The 21,819-nt window shown below is 46.7% G+C and overlaps 1 protein-coding gene across 1 annotated transcript; it reads left to right on the top strand.

Moving 5' to 3' along the window:
• Positions 1–7,096: 7,096 nt before the first annotated feature.
• Positions 7,097–14,623, top strand: ndufc2 (NADH:ubiquinone oxidoreductase subunit C2). The gene is made up of 3 exons (XM_038818731.1): positions 7,097–7,345; positions 9,296–9,439; positions 14,426–14,623. The coding sequence occupies exons 1-3, from the start codon at positions 7,207–7,209 to the stop codon at positions 14,473–14,475; spliced, it is 333 nt and encodes a 110-aa protein (XP_038674659.1). The 5' UTR covers positions 7,097–7,206; the 3' UTR covers positions 14,476–14,623.
• The last annotated feature ends 7,196 nt before the right edge of the window (positions 14,624–21,819 follow it).

Raw genomic sequence — 21,819 nt, forward strand, 5'->3', positions numbered from 1 at the left:
TTGTTTCAAACCTCATTTACTTCAAATCACTTAAAGTAATGCTGGGACATCAGGCCCAATGTAACATTCACCAAAAAGTCAACGAAACGAAGAAAGGGTGAGATTAGTGATTCTAAATTGAAGGCATGGAACTGAAGAACTTGTGCCGAATATGCATCTCAACTGTGTAATTCTGAGCACAGTTGCACATGTCAATGGTTGAATGTGTTTTCTAAACTCTCTCACATTTGATGAAGAAGAAATTTAGGGAAAATAAAATAAACTCTGCATGCCTGAACAAAACCGCAAAATGCCGTAAAGGCCTTTACAGTCAATTAAGTACTTTCTAAAAAAGAATTCCAATTAAGGGCAATTTAGCATGACCAATCCACCTACCTCTGCACATCTAGGGGTTGTGGGGCTGAGACCCACGCAGAGCAGAGATGGGGAGAATGTGCAAACTCCACACGGACAGTGACCCAGGGCCGGGATCGAACCCGGGTCCTCAGCGCCGTGAGGCAGCAGCGCTAACCACTGTGCCACCATGCCACCGCATTAAGTACTTTTAAAATGTCATTTTTTGAATGTACTCCTTTTGATACCCTCTGGCCAACTATCTTCACTTGCTTCATGAAGTTAGGACAGGCCAATTTGCTGCTAATTGAAATGAAGAAATGAAATGAATTGCACAGTCTTCAGCTCCATTCACAATTCCTCTTACAATGAAGCACTCTGTGCCGGCCTGCAGCAGGACATGAAGTTGAAGCGGTAACTTGTGCACAAAAAAGGTAGTTGAAACGTGTTGTGAAAGTAATATATAAAAATAATGAAGTTTAAAATGTGGTATGGACTCTAAAACAACAGCAGCTAGTTGAATGATAAAATAAAAGTAACTGAAAAGAATCAGAACTAACAGAGTTAAATACAAATATACACAAGTAACAACAACTACTCACATCACAGCACTTATTAATTGATCAGCAAAATAATAAAACTATAGCAAAACAATGCTCCCTCTGGCCTTCAATGGAATCAGCATTGCCAACTAAACAATTAACAACTTTGAGTAGTAGCACTAACAAAACATCATGACTACGATACAGCGCAGAGTGACCAGTGATTCACCTACTGCCCCTGCTCAACCATCTTTAAAGTACAAATATGAAATGTGGCGATAAACTCACCATTGGACTGGATAGCATTAGGATCCCAACAGTGGCTAGGATAATAATCTTTATTGTCACAACTATGCTTACATTAACACTGCAATGAAGTTACTGTGAAAAGCCCCTCGTTGCCACATTCCGGTGCATGTTCAGGTACATGGAGGGAGAATTCAGAATGTCCAAATTACCTAACAGCATGTCTTTCGGGATTTGTGGGAGGAAAACAGAGCACCCGGAGGAAACCCAGGTAGAGAACGTGCAGACTCCTCACAGACAGTGATCCAAATCGGGTATCGAACCAGGGACTCTGGTGCTGTGAAGCCACAGTGCTAACCATTGTGCTACCATGCTGCCCAAAACCCCAATATTTTAGATTATTTGTAAGACTGCAAAAAGAATGATTTGCTCCAGGAGTGATTACACAAAGAAATAGGGATTTGGTATTTTTAAAACAAAACTTTATGAATACAATATTAAATTCCTGAACATCACACCCAGAAAGAACATCTTACAATTACCCCTTAAACATTACTAATCAATTTTTCATTAAACACAAGAAGCATACAGCTGTCAATCTTAAAATTAGCATGGCATAGAGTAATACTTGCTTTATAAAATAAATTTGGCTCCTGTTAGAACCCCTTCAGAATTTGGATGAATATCTTCAAAACACTAGTTCACCTACTTCCTGGGCCCCAGACGACTGCTCTGGTTTACATGTCATAACTGTTTTATAACTATCCTACTGAGAGAGAATTGTGGACTCAGGGTCAGGCAGATCAGAAGTCAGCTCCTCTCTCCTAGAGCTGCTCCAACAACTCACTGCCTCTCTGCATTCCTGGGCTCCACCCAGCAACAAAGTCATCTCCCCAAGCTGAATTTTTAAAAAAATCTCTGCAGGCTACAAAAGCACATTAACTCCACAGTGACTCTGAGTGAAACCAGTCCATTAGCCCGGACTGAAAAATACATTCCTTTCTCAATTTCACCTTCTGGCTGCTAAACCCACCCAGGCAAGACAGAATTTTTTTTTTTTTTAAATGACCATTGCAGTCTAACGCACTAACCCCAGATTTTTAACCCTTAAATTGCCCCAATATTTAGAAGCCAATATTCCTAAAATCCTCCATTCATCACAATACACTCACAACATTAAAGAAGTTCAACTCCATTCAGGAGTAAAGAGTCTATTCATCAGCACCTGTTACTGGCTCAATAATTATTCCTTCCGTGATTGGTACATTATGATATCTGTATATACTGTATGCTAGATGCACTGCAGCAAATTCCAAATCTTAATTTGGCAGCAACACCCAGCTCTATGAGCAGTTCTGCTGTTGTACCTCTTAGTAGCAAAGTCAGGTCATTGCCACCTCAAAATTATCTGTGAAGTGAAATCCTGACTCAGTCAGAAAATGCCATTACGCCATTGTTGTTGGGTCAAAATCCTGAAATTCTTCACCTAACACCATAATAGGAGCATCATCATCACAAGGACTATTAGCAGATCAAGGAGAAGATCCACCACCACCAAACCCCAGGCCAAGTAAGGGCGAGTAATAAATGCAGCCTTGCCCATAGTTCGATACCACAAAAAAAGAGACCTTAGATCATTTTACTTTTTAAAAAAAAATATTTTAATTCTCCATTTTCGCATTTTCTTCAGAGTTTACACCCCACCAACAAACAGTAAATGGTAACGAATACAATGTCAATCCCCTTATTAACAACAACGATCCCATCCTCCCACCACCCCAACCAACGGCCCACCTGACAATATAAGCATCAAATAAAACAAACCCTCCCAAGGTGGGGAAAAAAAAGGAATCAGGAATCGCCTATGGTCACCATTGACATATAGAGTCCACCTCCCAACTCCTCCCCCTAATATTCAATGCCATCCAATCCCCAAAAGAGTACCGTGAATGACACCCATGAATTGTAGACACCCCCCCCGCCCCCACTCTCAGACTCCTCCCCTCCACTTCCTCTTGTAAACTCCTCCCCCAACCTCGGTTCCTTCCCCCAACTTTTCACCTCAGCAAGACTCACCGGAACCTGTTCTACCAGGCTCTGATGGCCGCAGCCCCTCCCCCCACCTCACTCCTATTCACTGGCCCCTTGTTCGGTCCCAGGAAAACCAAGAAATCCCCTTTAGCACCCAACTGCCGCATACACACCCAAGCCCCAAAGAACCATCATTGCAAATTAAAGTCCCATCTCTTCCCTTGTCCAAATATATACAGTATTGACTCATTTAGTACATACACTAACACGCATAGAAAAAATAAAATTACACGAGGCTACATCAGTAAACAACCATTTCTCATTCTGCCACAGTCCTTCTGCCTTCGCAAACTTCTCCACTGCTTCCGCCATCCCAAAATAAAAGTCCTTGGATTTGTAGGTCACCCTCAACTTAGCTGGATATACTATGCCGCACTGCACCTTAAGAACATAAGAATTAGGAGTAGGAGTAGGCCATCTGACCCCCTCAAGCCTGCTCCGCCATTCAATGAGATCATGGCTGATCTTTTGTGGACTCAGCTCCACTTTCCGGCACGAACACCATAACCCTTAAAGAGCCTCAACTGCTTCACTGGACAAGGAATTCCATTGATACATAACCCTTTGGGTGAAGAAGTTCCTCCTAAACTCAGTCCTAAATCTACTTCCCCTTATTTTGAGGCTATGCCCCCTAGTTCTGCTTTCACCCGCCAGTGGAAACAACCTGCCCGCATCTATCCTATCTATTCCCTTCATAATTTTATATGTTTCTCTAAGATCCCCCTCATCCTTCTAAATTCCAATGAGTACAGTTCCAGTCTACTCAACCTCTCCTCGTAATCCAACTCCTTTAGCTCTGGGATTAACCAAGTGAATCTCCTCTGCACACCCTTCAGCACCAGTACGTCCTTTCTCAGTGCCTTCTTCACCCGGCTGAAGGCAGCCCGCCTTCTCGCCAGCTCCACCGAAAAGTCTTGGCATATGCATATACCAGCTCCAGCCCAATGCACCACCCACTTCTGCTTTGCCCAGCACAGGACCTTCTCCTTCACACTGTACCTACAAAAACACAGTCACTACTCTTGGCGGCTTCCACGACCGATGAGCCCGATCCAGTTCATATCAGGAGGGATCTCCCCCCCCCCCCCCCCCCCCCCCCCCAATAGCTTCGCCAACATCGTGGCAAAATATTCAGTCTGCCTCGGGCCTTCCACTCCTTCGGGCAGACCCACAATCCTCAGATTCTGTCGCCTGGATCTGTTTTCCAGGTCTTCCATTTTGGCTCGCACACCCATGTTGGTCTCTATCACCCTCCGCAACTCCTTCCCCATCGAGGTGAGTTGATCACTGTGCTGCGATAATGCCTCTTCCACTTCCTTCAGTGTCTCACCTTGCTCCCGCACCTCTGCCACTGTGCTTGATACCGCCACCCTCCCCTCACCTGGGCAATCGCCTCCTCCACCAGCACTTTAATACTGCCCCCATCTCCTTCTTCGTTGCTTCCATGTGCTTTGTGAACTGTTTTTCAAGTTCCACGGCCATCACCTTGGTCATTTCTTCTGCCGTGAGCAATGCGGCCTTCCCTGGTGCCCCAGCCTCCGCTTTCCTTGCAGGCCCCACGCTGACCTTTCCACTCCCCGGCGGACTTTCATTAACCACTTTATTCAGGGACGTTTTTTGTCCCAACTTGGACATCTCACCTCACTGTGCCTTCTTACTGCCTTTGCAGCCTCCGTTGCCCCTGGGACCGGACGTTAAGACCCCGAAAATTCCCTTCCCGAACGGGAGTTCTCCAGTGTGCGGCTGCCTCCCGCCCGCTGTCACCGGAAGTCCTCAGATCATTTTACTTCTGATTATTAATTTGTCTTCTAACTAAAGTTGATACTGATATTTGGGGGTTAACTGAATTACCAAGACGTTTAGGAAAAAGTTGCCTCCTTTATGATTTCACTACCACCTGGTCTAAGCTGCATGAAACTGTGAGATCAGTGGGTTGTATAATGGAGCATCAGAAATAATGGTCATAGAAAGTAGCAGAAAAATTACTTAAACAGCTATGTAAACTCCTACATATATGAGGGGGAAGTAAGCCCAGGTATATTGAATTGTTTTTCTATAGAATGGATGCTCGGAATGCGAGAATAGCACATTTCAATTATCAAGTATCCAGCATCTTTATTTGTGGACTGTCGTAAAGGAGTCCTTCTCTGCTTCTGCACTCCCCTAATTCCCCACCTGCAATTCTGAATTATCACTGCCATAAACCTTTATGATGACAGCAATTTTGTATGTGGGAGTGCTCATGACAAATCAAACTGTGCATATGTTGGAAAGAATGGATTTGACAAACTCAGCCATTCTCTATCCTTCTGTTTTTACCAAAGTGCTCAAACTATCAGTTAAATAACATATATATGCAATTTGGCATGTTTCATTTGAAAAATAGACTGACAAAAATATGAAATAGATAATTATCATGAATTGCTCCCTGAGAACGTAGCACAGTGGTTATCACCGCCGCCTACAGCGCTGAGGACCCGGGTTCAAATCCCGGGTCACTTTTGGCGTTTGCACATTCTCCCAGTGTCTGCCAGGGTTTCATCTCCAGAACCCAAAGTTGTGCAGGTTATTGACCACGCTAAATTGCTCCTTAATTGGAAATAAATAATAATTGCAAAAAATTTTAAAAAGAAAAAATGAATTGCTCGCTGAAAACTGAGTCTTTGGCGATCACTTGATTGTCCATCTAAGAAACTCCATGTGTCTGTGTGGGGGTAGGTGTTGGTTTCTTCGAGGTAGATGCGTGGTGCAGGACATCTTTTAACGTGGTTATGCCGTTGCGTATCAGCAGACACAAGGTCCTTTACAGAGAGTAAGTCCAGTTCCAGTGGCAAGGGAACCTCAACGATTTGGGATCTCCCCACTGCTGCAGCCTTCATCCACATCGCAGCCGTTAATACGAATATCTTCCGCCTGATCCGCCATTGACAACTTGTTTTCGATTGTGCTTTGTCTGGTTCCTCCCTTCTGGTCTTACCGGTATGGGCGGCCCTGCCAGCAGTTTAGGACTCCCGATGGCATTGCTCTCAGGATCAACGGAACTTTCAAGCCTCTCCGCCATGGTAAGGTGGCAACCCAAGGAAAGCTCTTTTATACAGGGTCTTTTAGACCCCTTTAGACAAGGAAGTAAACAAATGTTGACAAAATTCCTTTTAGATCACTATTGGGGCCTCACGGTAGCATGGTGGTTAGCATCAATGCTTCACAGCTCCAGGGTCCCAGGTTCGATTCCCGGCTGGGTCACTGTCTGTGTGGAGTCTGCACATCCTCCCCGTGTATGCGTGGGTTTCCTCCGGGTGCTCCGGTTTCCTCCCACAGTCCAAAGATGTGCAGGTTAGGTGGATTGGCCATGCTAAATTGCCCGTAGTGTAAGGTTAATGGGGGGATTGTTGGGATACGGGTTACGTGGGTTTAAGTAGGGTGATCATTGCTCGGCACAACATCGAGGGCTGAAGGGCCTGTTTGTGCTGTACTGTTCTATGTATCTATGTATCTATGTATTGTATCCTTCTTTCTGAAAACCCCAAACCAGCTAGAGGTGAAAGTTAGTCATATTCCATTCATGTACTCTGTGGATTGCTGAATTTCCTGTGTACCTCTCCTGGTTTCTGGCAACCCATGTGCCTTGCAAACATTCCTCCCTGTGACAGTGGGGTATTCAATCTTGGGAGGCAACACTTTCCGGCAGTGATCACTGGATGGTGATCAAGAGCAGGAAGCTGGAGTGATTCCCTCTTCCCCCAACCTAACTCCCCTGAATAAGTACTGAGGCCAATTATGTTCTGATTTCTAATCAAGATCCATGTGGGAATTGGGAAGTCGCTGTGCTGACTGGAGTTGGGGGCTTTCCCGGGGGGGGGGGGGGGGGTGTGTTTGGGGACAGCAGGCGGCTGGTGTGCTGAAGAGGGGCCGGAACGGTTGTCGCGAGGCGCGGGTGTCCACCCGGAGCGGCTGTGGTGAGGGGCGGGCTGTGCCCTTGGTGACTGCTGTGGAAATGGGGCTCCTGCCGGACAGGGCGAAGGTGCTGCCGCCACCGGGGATCGTCAATAGGAACAGCGTGTGGTTCGGGTTGATGGGCTGGACCACGGCGGTGATGCAGAACGGCGTGATGCGGCGGCCGGCGCTCACCGCCGGTGAGTGAGGATCAGGAAACGCCGGGGCTGCGGGCCCGGCCCAGTAACTCCCCTCACACACCGGGGGCTGCGGCCCAGGAACCCCCCTCACACACCGGGGGCTGCGGCCCAGGAACCCCCTCGCACACCGGGGCTGCGGCCCAGTAACCCCCTCGCACACCGGGGCTGCGGCCCAGTAACCCCCCTCACACACCGGGGGCTGCGGGCCCGGCCCAGTAACTCCCCTCACACACCGGGGGCTGCGGGCCCGGCCCAGTAACTCCCCTCACACACCGGGGGCTGCGGCCCAGGAACCCCCCTCACACACCGGGGGCTGCGGGCCCGGCCCAGTAACTCCCCTCACACACCGGGGGCTGCGGGCCAGGAACCCCCCTCACACACCGGGGGATGCGGCCCAGGAACCCCCCTCGCACACCGGGGCTGCGGCCCAGTAACCCCCCTCACACACCGGGGGCTGCGGGCCCGGCCCAGTAACTCCCCTCACACACCGGGGGCTGCGGGCCCGGCCCAGTAACTCCCCTCACACACCGGGGGCTGCGGCCCAGGAACCCCCCTCACACACCGGGGGCTGCGGCCCAGGAACCCCCCTCGCACACCGGGGCTGCGGCCCAGTAACCCCCCCTCGCACACCGGGGGCTGCGGGCCCGGCCCAGTAACCCCCCCCCCCCCCCTCACACACCGGGGGCTGTGGCCCTGGCCCAGTAACCCCCCTCATACACCGGGGGCTGCGGGCCAGGCCCAGTAACCCCCCCTCACACACCGGGGGCTGCGGGCCCGGCCCAGTAACCCCCCCTCACACACCGGGGCTGGGGGCCCGGTCCAGTAACTCCCCGCACCGTCCCCCTCATTTTAGACAAAACCAGTCTTTAAAAACTCATTTACGGGATGTGGGAATCCCTGGGGTTAGGTCAGCATTTATTGCCCACCCCTACTTGCCCTTCAGAACAACTATTTTATCTTGAACACAGAACTGTTACTGCCCGAAAGGTGGCAATTCGGCCCATCCTGTTCGCACTGGCCCTCCAAATGAGCATTATCACTTGGAGCCATTTCCCAGCCTTATCCCTGTGACTGTATTATGCCTTTCGTGAAGAGAAACGGAGGCTTAAAGCACAGAAGGGGCCATTCAGCCTATTTGTGAGTCATCAAGCACTTGGTCCATAGCCACGTATGTAACAGTGTTTCAAGTGTTCATCTAAATACTTCTGAAATGTTGTGAGGGTTCCCGCCTCTATCATCCTTTCAGGCTGTGAGTTCCAGATTCCCACCACCCTCTGGGTGAAAATCTTTTTCCTCAAATCCCCTCTAAATCTCCAGCCCCTAACCGTAAATCTATGAACCCTCCTATAAGTGGAAATGTTCCTTCCTATCTATATCCACCACCCCCCTCCAGCCTTCTCTGCTCTAAGGAAAACAATCGCAACTTAACCAATCTCGATTGGTGAAATGCTGCAGCCCAGGTACCATCCTGGTGAATCTCCTCTGCACGTTCTCTAGTGAGAATCACTTCCTTCGCATAGTGTGGCGACCAAAAAACTGTGACCATTGAACCCCAGAAAGCAGAGGAAAAAAACAGTAAATGTCATCCTGAGAAGTACTGAGGGGAGGGAATTCGTGACCCTGTGTTCTAAAGAACGAAGGCTCGTGCTCTTAGCAATCTTTGAGGTGAATAATTGGAGTCAACGGATGATGAAATGTACCAACATATTGTGAATACCACGGGTTAACAAGGCTATTACAAAGCTAGGTAAAAATGTGAATGAAACCTCAGGATAAGCAGTTTGGGTTTGCAAGTGAAATCCACACACGCATTGTGCATTTGGCAGACTTGTATTAAAGAATCCATTGTTATTTTAATATGAATGCCTGTCATAAAAACGGGTGGTGATAATTCTATGTTTTGTCACTTTATTCCATGAAACAATATGTGACCCCTTGCTTTGCTTACAGGTGTGCACCGGCAGCTGCTTTATGTTACTGTTGGCTGGTTTCTTGGCTATTATCTCACCAAAGTGGAAAATTACAAGACTGCCAAATTAGACCAAGAGATGATGGAATATATTCGGCATCACCCAGATAACTTTCCTGAAAAAGGTATCCATTAATTGAATACAAACTGGAGAAGTAAAATATATATACGGTTTTAAGGGATGTTATTGTTCAGGTAGGTGATGAACTACCTCCAATAAGGCATTTTGCTATCATACACATGATTATAATGAAGAAATACAGAGCTAAGGAAGAAAGATCTGCAGATTAGTGAACTACATTTCAGACAAGCTTAGTCTGTGATGATGAAGAGATCTATATTTCCAGCAGGGGTTGCTGGTGTTACAGTGAGATTGCTATGAATAAATTTAAGGTAATTGAGAGGGATCATGTGATCTGTGCTGGCGTTTAGGCTTGGGCTTACATGTGACAAGTAGGATTTGCACCTCACAAGTGCCAGACAATGACCATGCCCAACAAGAGCGAATCTAACCATCATCCGTTAACATTCAACGGCCGTAGCTGGGAGAAAGCAGTCTGTGTCTGTCCAAAGCCAAGACAAGGAGGGTCGTAAGCATTAGGAACATGAGTATTCCTGACTTGTAAATAATTAAGCACGAATGCAGTGAGGCCCAAGCTTGAGCTGAGGTTTTGAAGGAAAATTGAAGGTTGCTTAGCCAAAATCTAATGAAGGGATCCCCATGAAATCTCATTCAAGAATAACTGGAAGGCTGAGGAGAAATCAAAGTTAATTCCAGAGAGTTGTAGCATACTTGGTTTGGTTCCAGAAAGAGAAGTGAATGTACCCTCATGATTTTGTATAAGTGAACGCTTCGGTGGAATTAGGAAGTTAAAGAACTGGATTTGTACTCTCCCAAGTCTTGATAAACTATAGTATTAAATTACCAGTGCTTTCTTTGTGTTTTTAAAATAATTTTTACAATTAATGGGCAATTTAGCGTGCTCAATCCATTTACCCTGTACATCTTTGGGTTGAGACCCATGCAGTCACGGGGAGAATTCTTTGTGTTTTTTTACAGGAATGTCTGCTTTGTTTAAGAACATGAACCCTTGTGACATAGTTCTTTAAGTTGATCTCTAGGTGTTTGAATTTCCCAGTGAACAGTAACCTCTCTCTCATGATAGTAACGCTGGATGAGTAGCTTAACTTATAATTTATTCATTGTAGAAAAATGTCGTGTTGAAAATTTTGCTAAATTTTCCTTCCAAAGGAAAATGAGGTCATTTGTGCTATACTTGGCTGAGGTCAGCATAGACTGGGGATTATCTTCTTAAGCTCAATGGTCCAGCTACACTCAAACCAATTTTATTTTTGGAAATGATTTTATCAAGTTTTTTAACAAAATTACAAAACGTACAAATACCTTTAATAAAACACCAACCCCATACAAATCCCCCCCCCAACAACCTACCAATAACAACAAACACAAACAGAAAAAAGTAAGAACGCTCCCCCTCCAGCTACCCACCCTCCTGTCCCTAACAGCTAATAGTGACCAATTCTCTGAAATACAATATAAATGGTCGCCGTCACCGGAAATGCCCTTAACCGACCCCATCACGGTGTATTTGAACTTCTTCAAACCCAGGAATCCAACAAACCCCCTTGCCATACCAAAGCGCTTGGTGGTGTTGCCAACCTCCAGCCCAACAGAATCAGCCTCTGCGTCACCAACGAGCCGAAGGCCAGGACATCTGCCCCAGCACCCATCCACAGCTCTGTTACATCTAAAACCCTCAAATAACCACCGGGAGAAGGGTTCTAGCTCAATATTTAGGATCGCCGACATTGTGTGTAAGAAGGACCTCCAATTTAGAACGGGGCCAAAAAGCACATGTTTGTGTGTTCGAAACACTACCTTTAGCTGAATGAGGTTCAGTCGCACACACAACAACGTAGCATTCACCCTCTGCCACGCCTCACTCCACACCCCCCCTCCTCCAGTTTTGGCCCCAACCTCTGCACCTATATCGCTTTCACCCATTCCACCAACTCAATTCTTCCCCCTCTATTCACGCATTTATGTCGGACGTACCGCGCTCTTCCGACCCCGAACAGGAGAGAATCCGCTCCAATAAAGAAGATGGCTGCACCACTGGTAAAGCCGTAAAAAAAACTAACAAAACTCCTCACCTGGGTGTACCTAAAATGTCCGAGTCTAAAGGCCCAAATTTCCCCTTCAGCTTCTCCAGGCTGGCAAACCACCCCTCCAAGAACCACACCTTCACATGAAAAAATCGTCCACTCCTTCCATGCACAAAATGTGGAAACACTCAAACCAACTTTAAGAAGCTTCTTAAATTTATCTCTGTCAAATTCTGGATTTACATAAAAAGAAAAGCCAGAAATATATGTTTTTTTAAACTTGAACCCAGAATCTCCTGAAAGTTTTTGCACCATGCTAATGGCACAGCAAGCAGTATTGCCATGAGGAGCATCTTTCATTGAAATGAAAATGAAATGAAAATCACTTATTGTCACAAGTAGGCTTCAAATGAAGTTACTGTGAAAAGCTCCTAGTTCCCACATTCCAGCGCCTGTTCGGGCAGGCTGGTCCGGGAATTGAACCCGCGCTGCTGGCCTGCCTTAGTCTCTTTTAAAAGCCAGCTATTTAGCCCTGTGCTAGCCAGCCACAGGGTTTTGGTTAGACAGCTCAGATGGGGCTCAACTAAGTTCAAAGGTTAGTTCTGTACTTAGAATATGATGGTTGGGAATTTAAATACAGAATTTGCTTTGCAATATTGTTAAAAATATACCATGAATTGAAAGTAATGAATAAAATGATATGAATAATATTTACAGATGTATTTAATGGGGAGGTGGTGGTGGTGTAGTGGTATTGTCTGGACTAGCGACCCGGGTTCGAATCCCACCGTGGCAGATGGTGAAATTTGATTTCAATAAAAATCTGGAATTATAAGTCTAATGATGACCATAAAGCGATTGATGGAATGGTTAACTAATGTTCTTTTAGGGAAGGAATTCTGTAACCTGGTCTGCTCTACATGTGAATCCAGATCCATGACAATGTGGTTGACCCTTAAGATGCCCTCTGAAATGCATTTAAGATAAATGGGTATGGGCAATAAATGCTGACCCAGCCAGCAGCGCCCACATCACATGAAAGAATAGAAAACATATACCTGGAGAGAGGATCATTGCAAATGTATGTGGGATACTGATAATTTTTCATTAGAGCTGACCCAGCATTCCTCATCTGTTCAGACCCATTAATGACATTTCGTAGTGAAATATAATTTTCAGAATACGCAGAACATGCAATGGTTTTTCTCCCTAAATTTCATGAAGCGAAGCAGTGAAGCAAATCTTCTTCACATGTTTCACTATTGAGAATTAAGTGAATGACACCCTTTGCACATAGGTGCTGCTTCAGAACTCCCTAAATCACCACTGTCATCATGTTAGTGCATGATCATGATTTTCCCAGCCATTCTTGGCTTTGGGTTCGTGCTTGAAGATTGCAACAAATTCCTGCCTTAATCTGCGGATGCCACAATGGGCTTTGGTAGCCTCCCTCCCTCTTGCTCCTCAGTCAGCCTATATGGCTGAAATTTGCTGTGTATTGTGACCTGTGTGAAGTGAGTTAACCTTGTTTCAGTCCAGTTTCGCATGAATAAAATTACCTATTTGATGCTCTGTACTGGAGAGTTCAAAAGAATAACTGAGAGTAGACATGATCCATTAGTGCACCGTTGGAGCACTTTTCACTCTGCCCAGTATAACATGCTGTTTCTGTATGCACTTGCAATCTGTTCGTACTAAATGTCTCTCATCCTCTTATTTCATTTTTCAACAAAACTATCTACATTACCCCCAGGTAAATGGGCTGGCATCTGTGCTTTAAGAAAAAACAGAAAGCTTTTTATGATTGTGTTGATTTGTAAAGGAACAGCTTGTGGAAAGTACATCCCAGTGTGTCAAAGCCCATCTTCAAGATTGTCCTCCGCTACATCAACGCAATTCTATTTTTTTTATCTTGGGCATGTAACCTACGTGAGAGTGCCAGTTGCAGGAATTAGATTAAAACGGATGAATATTTGTTTCACTATGGACTTTTACAGCTAGTAAAGAAAAAAAAGCCTTCACTCTAATCCAGGGGTGGGCAAACTTTTCCGTGCAAGGGCCACATTCAGAAATTCACAATTTTAAAGGGCTGCATAGTATATTAAGTAAAATAATTAATATTTAAAATAGCCAAAATAAAAGGTTTTTAAAGAAAAAAAAGCAATTAATTTTTATTAATTAATATTTTAACGAAGAAACTTCACATGAAACACATGTTGTGCCGAGCAATGATCACCCTACTCAAGTCAACGTATCCACCCTATACCAGTAACCCAACAACCCCCCCCCCCATTAACCTTAAAACAAAATTTTTTTTTTTAATTAAAAAAATTTTAAAAAATTATTTTTTTAATGACTTGATCTTGGTGGGCCGCATAAAGAACTTTGGCGGGCCGCATGCGGCCCGCGGGCCGTAGTTTGCCCACCCCTGCTCTAATCAATCTAGGTTGGATTTGGACTATGCCTTGCAGTGAAGGGAAAATTATTTTAAAAGTTACTGCTGATTCTTATGACACCTCTTTGCCCGCTACTACAGCTGTGAAGTTAACTTGTATTATGTTGGTAATGTGTTGAAGGTTAATGTCTCCGTCAAATAGTAGACAGAGGAATATGTGCAAAACTACGAAGCATTCATTTGCAGGCTGTGCGGGTCAGTTAGCTAGCTGGTTGGAGTGAGATGCATAATGATACCAGCAGCATGGCTTCAATCCCTGTACCGGCTGTGGTGGTTCATGGAGGCCACCATCCTTCCCTTGCCCCACGCTTGTGAGGAACCCCCGCGTCTCCCTGATGTGGAGCGATGTCTCTGGCCGTGTGGCTACGGTTAATTACCTCTCTTCCAGGCCAATGTTGAAACTCTGAGGCATCCAGTCCCAACAACCGCAACTTGTACTTTGAGTCTGCTTATGGATTATAGCACTATGAAATGATTGGTTCTTCTAAATTTTTGAGTATGATTGATTTTCTTATTTGTCTCTTTTCAGAAAAAAAGACATATGCAGAGATTCTGGAGGATTTTCATCCAATTCGCTAAACTATTTGACGGTAGCCCTTAGTTGACCATGTTGGGTAATTGTTATAATTCACACGACTGTCTATCAGCTAATGTATAAAAATATCCTACTGTGCTCATGGTCTTTTTCATTGTAAATTACTTCAAAATAAATTATACAAACTAATTATTTACGTTGTTTTTTGTTTAAATTCGATATTAAAATGCAGCATATTTGCAGCAAGCGGACTAGTCTTCTCACTAAGCAGATGGTCATCGATCTCTGTGCCCTAGAAATTATGTGGAAATTTGAGACAGACAGTAAATAAATTATTGCAAAGCAGTTTAAATAACCTGCGAGGAAAATTGGCTGGAAATGCTGTAACTGTACAAACTAATCTATTGTGTCCTTCACATGGGCCTGGTCTGGTGATTTTTGGCTATGAAGAGAGATTGGATAGACTGAGGTTGTTTTCCTTGGAGCAGAGGAGACCGAGGAGGGACATGATTGCAATGTATAAAATTGATGGGCACGGATAGAGTAGGCAGGAAGAAATTTTTCCCCTTGGCGGAGGGATCAATGACCAGGGGCATAGATTTAAGGCAGGAAGTTTAGAGGGGATGTGAGGAAAAACATTTTTACCCGGAGGGTAGTGGGAATTAGGAATTCGCTGCCTGAAAGGGTGGTGGAGGCAGAGACCCTCTTAACATTTAAGAAGTATTTAGATGTGCACTTGCGATGCCAAGGCCATGGGCCTGGATTAGCTCACCAGGCTAAATCGCTGGCTTTTAAAGCAGACCAAGCAGGCCAGCAGCACGGTTCGATTCCCGTACCAGCCTCCCCGGACAGGCGCCGGAATGTGGCGACCAGGGAACTCCCTGCTGAACAGCGCTGTGGGTGTTCCTACACCACATTGGCTGCAGCGGTTCAGGAAGGCAGCTCACCACCACCTTGAGGACAATTAGGGATGGATAATAATGCTGGCCGAGTCAGCGACACTCGCACCCCATAAATGAATTTGTATCCTAACCACAAAGCATACTCAGAAATGGTTAATATCTGTGGTGCCAAATACTTTTTTTTTTAAAACTGAACTATCAAATTGGTTTATTCACAGATGCTGTTGTTTGCAGATTTGAGCACTAAAAGTTATTTGTTCAAGTAAATTCAAATAACAGCAGCCTTGAACTATTTCATAAAACATTAAACAAATAGTTTAATCTATTTAGTTTCTTTGGCACTCTTCCAGATCTTTTGAACAAAAGCTAAGCAAACGCTTCGAAGAGGAGCGTTCCTTCTCCGAATTCTGTAAGCGTAAGGGGTGCAATTTACCATGACATCTTTGCTGACTAAATCAAACACATTTGACCTTTACATCCAGCAGATGTGGCACGATAGCACAGTGGCTAGCAATGTTGCTTCACAGCTCCAGGGTCCCAGGTTTGATTCCTGGCTTGGGTCACTGGCTTTGCGGAGTCTGCACGTTCTCCCTGTGTCTGTCTGGGTTTCCTTCGGGTGCTCCAGTTTCCTCCCATATGCCAAAGATGTGCAGGTTAGGTGGATTGGCCATGCTAAATTGTCCTTAGTGTCCAAAGAGGCGAGGTGGGGTACTGGGTTACGGGAATGGGGTGGAGGTGTGCTTAGGTTAGGATTCTCTTTCCCAGGGCCGGTGCAGACTCGATGGGCCGACTGGCCTCCTGCTGAATGGGTCAGAATCCCCAGCCAGGAGGGAATGAGGTGATTTTTGGAGCGGTTGGAGTTCCTGAGGGTAGAGGAGGACCTGGTGGAGGGGCTGGGAGCCCCCATTGGGCTGGTGGAGGGTCTTGGGGCAATACAGGCGGGGAAGACCCCGGGCCTGGATGGGTTCCCATTTGTTTGCAATGGACCTGGGGCTTCTGCTGGCTGCATCAGCCCTGAAGTTATCGCAGGCCTTGATCTCCCTAATTGTAAAGAAAGACGAGGATCAAGAGCAGTGTGGGTCTTACAGGCAAATTTCATTGTTAAATTTGAATGCCAAGTTACTGGCCAAGATTTTGGCCTTAAGGATCGAGGACTGTGCCGGGGATGATAAGGGAGGACCAGGCGGGGTTCGTTAAGGGAAGGCATCTGTCTGCCAGCATTAGGAGGTTACTGAATGTTATAATGATGCCCCCGGAGGGACAAAATGTGGAGGTGGTGGTTGTCATGGATGCAGAGAAGGCCTTTGATCGGGTGGAGTGGGACTATTTGTGGGAGGTGCTGGGGTAGTTTGGGTTTGGACAGGGGTTTGTGGAATGTGCCCGGTTACTGTACCAGGCACGGGTAGCAAGTGTGCGGCCCCCCCCAAAACGGCGTACTCGGAGAGTACTCCGCGCCACATATCGACGGCCTCAGGACATTGCCTGAGGCCCACTCTCCGATGCTCCGCCCCTGACCGGCCGAGTTCCCGACGGTGTCGGTTGGGCGTGGTCTCATCCATCAGGAACTCGGTGTGGTGGCTGCGGACTCAGTCCAACGCTGTCATAGTCGGGGCAGGGCCGATCCGCGGGCAGGGGGCACTGTGGTGGGGGGGGGGGGGGGGGGTGGCCCAGGGCGCTGGAGCTGGCCAAAGGGGGGGGCACTATTTCGAGGGCCAGGTCTGTGAGCGGCCTCCGCCATGTAGCACGGAGTGACCGCTGAAGGCCGCCGCTGTGTGCATGCGCGGCCACAGACCCAGCAATTCGCTGGGCTGTATCGACAGCTGGAGCCGGGTGCTCTACGCTGTCGGCATGCTAGCCCCCAGCAAAATAGGAATCGGCAGCCGTTTTATGCCATTTTGTTCTGGAGTAAAATGCTACCGTTCCCACGCCAGCGTGGGGACATAGCTCCAGAATCAGAGAATCCAGGGTGTCCACCCTTGGGTTCTCCTGATCAGATCCTGTTGTGCTTTAATAGCCTGCTATTCTGTTAATAGAATTCTGACACTTGGATTCTCAGAGAAACAGAAGGCGGTTAGTAATGAGCAATATTGACTGGCTCCTTTCAAGCAGGGCCAAATCAATGAAGCCAATTTTCTAGTGTGTAGCTGCAGAAGCTGTTTTGAGGATGATATCTTTCCCAATTTTAGTCGCCGGTCATTCGTGACTTGCAATTAAAAATTGTAAAAGAAGCTAGGTTTCTGTTGAAGCATCGAAAAAGAGATTTTAGACATCCGATGAAAGTTGGGAACCCTGTACTCTGGAAAGTACCCTGTATTGAGTTGCGGAACTGAAATAGAGGTGATATGAATGTGTACACTGGAATATATACAATTCAAATGTTTGGAAATTAGTTTGTATTCATGGTGGCCTAATTGCTTGTTGAGAGTTGTCAGACTACATCTTGAATCTTGATATTCCCGCTACTCTGCTGCCTGGTGTACATCACATGAAGACTGGCCAGCTTTCAGCAAAATCAAAATGCCATATGTCAGTGATAGAAAAGCAAAATACTGCCGATGCTGAAAATCTGAAATAAAACCCGAAAATGCTGGATAAATTCAGCAAGCCCGGCAGCATCTGTGGAGAGAGAATCAGAGTTAACATTTTGAGCCTGAAGAAGGGTCATATGGACTTGAACATTAACTGCTCATTAAGGGGCAGCAGGGTAGCATGGTGGTTAGCATAAATGCTTCACAGCTCCAGGGTCCCAGGTTCGATTCCCGGCTGGGTCACTGTCTGTGTGGAGTCTGCACGTCCTCCCCCTGTGTGCGTGGGTTTCCTCCGGGTGCTCCGGTTTCCTCCCACAGTCCAAAGATGTGCGGGTTAGGTGGATTGGCCATGCTAAATTGCCCGTAGTGTCCTAATAAGTGTAAGGTTAAGGGGGGGGTTGTTGGGTTACGGGTATAGGGTGGATATGTGGGTTTGAGTAGGGTGATCATGGCTCGGCACAACATTGAGGGCCGAAGGGCCTGTTCTGTGCTGTACTGTTCTATGTTCTATGCTCCTGTCTCCACAGATGCTGCCGAACCTGCTGAGTTCAACCAGCATTTTCTGTTTGTTTATCAGTGATATGTTTATTGCACTGTTACGTGTGCACCCCCCACACCATTCTTAGTTCTCAGGTTCAGGAAAACTGGATCTCTTGACTGCTGAAGTTTTCACTGGACTCCGACAGCTACATCCTGGAGCAGTCAGACATGCCCAGCCCCTTTGAGGCCCACCCCAGGATGGCCGGTTGGCTCTTGGGGAATAAAACACCTGACTGGAGGAAGAGAGGGCACAAGCGTCTCTATCCTCAGGGAGCCCAGTCTGCCAGTGCAAAAGACAAGACGGAATGCATTTGCAACCATCTTCAACACGCTTTGCCAAATGGATGATCCACCTCGGCCTCTTCCTGAAGTCCTCAGCATCAGAGATGCTGGTATTCACCAATTTAATTTGCTCCATGTGATACTGTATTAAGAAATGGCTGAAGGAACTGGAGCCTGCAAAAGCTCTGGGCCCTGACAATATCCCACCTGTGGTACTGAAGATTTGTGCTGCAGAACTAGCTGCCCCTAGGCAAGCTGTTCCAATTCAGCTGTGACACTGACATCTACCCGACAAAGTGGAATATTGCCCAAGAATGTCCTGTCCACAAAAAGCAGGACAAATTCAATCTAGCCAATTGCCACCCCTTCAGTCTGCTCTTAATCATCGGCAAAATTATCTTGGTAGCCTCTGGCAGTTAAACTACTCTCTTTAGCTTTTTTTTAACCTTCAGTCCATGAGATTAAATAGCCCTGGGGTGGGACTTGAACCCAGAGCTTCTCGCTCAGAGGCAGGGTCACTACCCACTGCGCCACAAGACCTCACCTCACAGTGTATAAAGCTTTAAATTATCCGTGTTCTGATAAGTTTATGTTGTTTCATACAAATTATACAGCTTTCTTTTTCACAAAACTTCTTTGTATGTATTGCCCCGAAATATGCTAAATCTGCCAGAGAATGTGTACTGCTTGTTCAAATTCCCCCCACCTACAAGTGTTGCAATGATATTTTCCAATGAGATTAAGATATTATATTGGATTTTATAAAACAAATCAGGGGAAAACATGCCTAACAGCGATGGAAGTGATAACAAGCCTTTGATGTTCGTGGGACTTTGCTGCAAGCAACTTGACTCTGTGTTTCCTCCATTACAACAATGGCCACACTTCTTTATAGACGTTGCCTTACCTGCTGAGCACTTCCAGTTTTTACTCCGATAGAACTTGGTGAGCAGTAAAGCCCTCCGGACATCCTGATTTTGTGAATCGTGTTGTATAAACGCAAATTTATTTTTCATGAACTCCCAGTTGTGCACTCCCTTTCGCTGCGCTCGCTTCTTCAAACACTTCTGAGTGCCCTACTTCTGCTTGATCTCGCAGCATTCCATTCTCGACATATAATTGATATTACTCATCCTCTAATTTTATCAGTAGTAATTATTATATTGAACTATCAATGCGAATGGAACTTTTGTGAATTTTGAAAGTGTTTTTTTTAATGTATTTATTCAAAGTTTTGCAAAAAGTTTTAGAGAACACTCCAAAAAGGAAATTAATACAAAGAGAAAAGGGCAACATGCCAACCAAACAACAACTTAACCCTCTAAACAATAAACAGTTTAACAAATTAACACCTAACTCAAAACAAAATAGGGCATGCGCCCCTTTCAAAAAGGGAAATAAATCAGCCACCCCCACCCTGGGTTGCTGCTGCTGTTGACCTCTACCTAACGTTCCGCGAGAAAGTCAAGGAACGGTTGCCACTGCCCGGAGAACCCCTGCAAGGACCCTCGCAAGGCAAACTTTATCTTCTCCAACCTAAGAAATCCTGCCATGTCACTGACCCAAGCCTCCACACTTGGGGGCTTCGCGTCCCTCTACAATAGCAAGAGCCTTCTCCGGGCTACCAAGGAGGCAAAGGCCAGAACTCCGGCCTCTTTCGACTCCTGCACTCCCGGATCCTCCGATACCCCAAATATCGCTATCCCCCAACTCGGTTTTACCCGAGTGTCCAAGACCTTGGACATAACCTTTGCAAAGCCCTTCCAGAACTCCGCAAGCGCCGAGCACGCCCAGAACATATGGCCGTGGTTTGCTGGGCTCCCCGAACACCTCACACATCTGTCCTCCACCTCAAAAAACTTACTCATCCATGCCCCTGTCATATGCGCCCTGTGTAACACTTTAAACTGGATTAGGCTGATCCTGGCGCAAGGTGAGGAGGAATTGACCCTGCCCAGAGGCCCTCGCCCAGTTCCTCCTCCCATTTGCCCTTCAACTCCACCGAGGCTTCCTCCGCCTCCTGCAGCTCCTGGTATATCTCTGAGATCTTGCCCTCTCCGACCCACACACCCGAAATCACCCTGTCCTGTATCCTTCGGGCAGGCAGCAATGGAAATTTTCCTACCTACTTCCTGACAAATGCCCGAACCTGCATGTATCTGAAGGTATTTCCCGGGGGTAACCCATATTTCTCCTCCAGTACCTTTAAGCTGGCAAAAGTCCCGTCAATGAATAGATCCCCCAGCCTTCTAATTGCCGCCCGGTGCCAGCTTCGGAACCCACCATCTATCCTGCCTGGAGCAAACCTATGGTTATTCCGTATGAGGCCCCCGTCTCCCCCCTGTGCCGCCTCCATTGCCCCCAATCTTCAGCATCGCCGTCACCACCGGGCTCGTGGTATTCCACGTCGGCGGAAGCAGCAAGGGTGCCGTCACCGGTGCTCCCAGCCGAGTACCCATCGAGACGCCGCCTCTAGTCTTATCCATGCCGCCCCCTCTCCTTCCATCATCCATTTCCGAATCATCGACACATTTGCTGCCCAGTAGTAGCTACACAGATTCGGCAGCGCCAAACCCCCCCCCTTCTTTTAACCCTTGGGGTCTTATTGGCCCACACAAATCCCACGATACTCTTGCTCACACACTTGAAAAAGGCCTTAGGGATGAGGATGGGCAGGCACTGAAACATGAACAAAAACCTAGGGAGGACTGTCATCTTGACAGACTGCACCCTACCCGCTAGGGAGAGCGGAAGCATATCCCACCTCTTAAAGTCCTCCTCTATCTGGTCCACCAGCCGCGCCAGATTGAGCCTATGCAAGACCCCCCAACTCTTGGCCACCTGAATATCCAAATACCGAAAACCCCTTTCCACCATCTTGAGCGGCAGCTCCTCCAAACTCTTTTTCTGGCCCCACGCATGCACCACAAAGAGCTCGCTCTTCCCAACATTAAGCTTATACCCCGAGAAGTCTCCAAACTCCCTGAGGGTCTGCATAACCTCCCCCATCCCCTCCACTGGGTCTGTAATATATAAAAGGAAATTATCCGCATGTAGTGAGACGCGGTGCTCCTTAACCCCCCCACCGAACCAAACCCCTCCAGCTTCTAGATTCCCTCAGGGCCATGGCCAATGG

Source organism: Scyliorhinus canicula, chromosome 14, assembly GCF_902713615.1.
Source record: "Scyliorhinus canicula chromosome 14, sScyCan1.1, whole genome shotgun sequence".
NCBI lineage: Eukaryota > Metazoa > Chordata > Chondrichthyes > Carcharhiniformes > Scyliorhinidae > Scyliorhinus > Scyliorhinus canicula.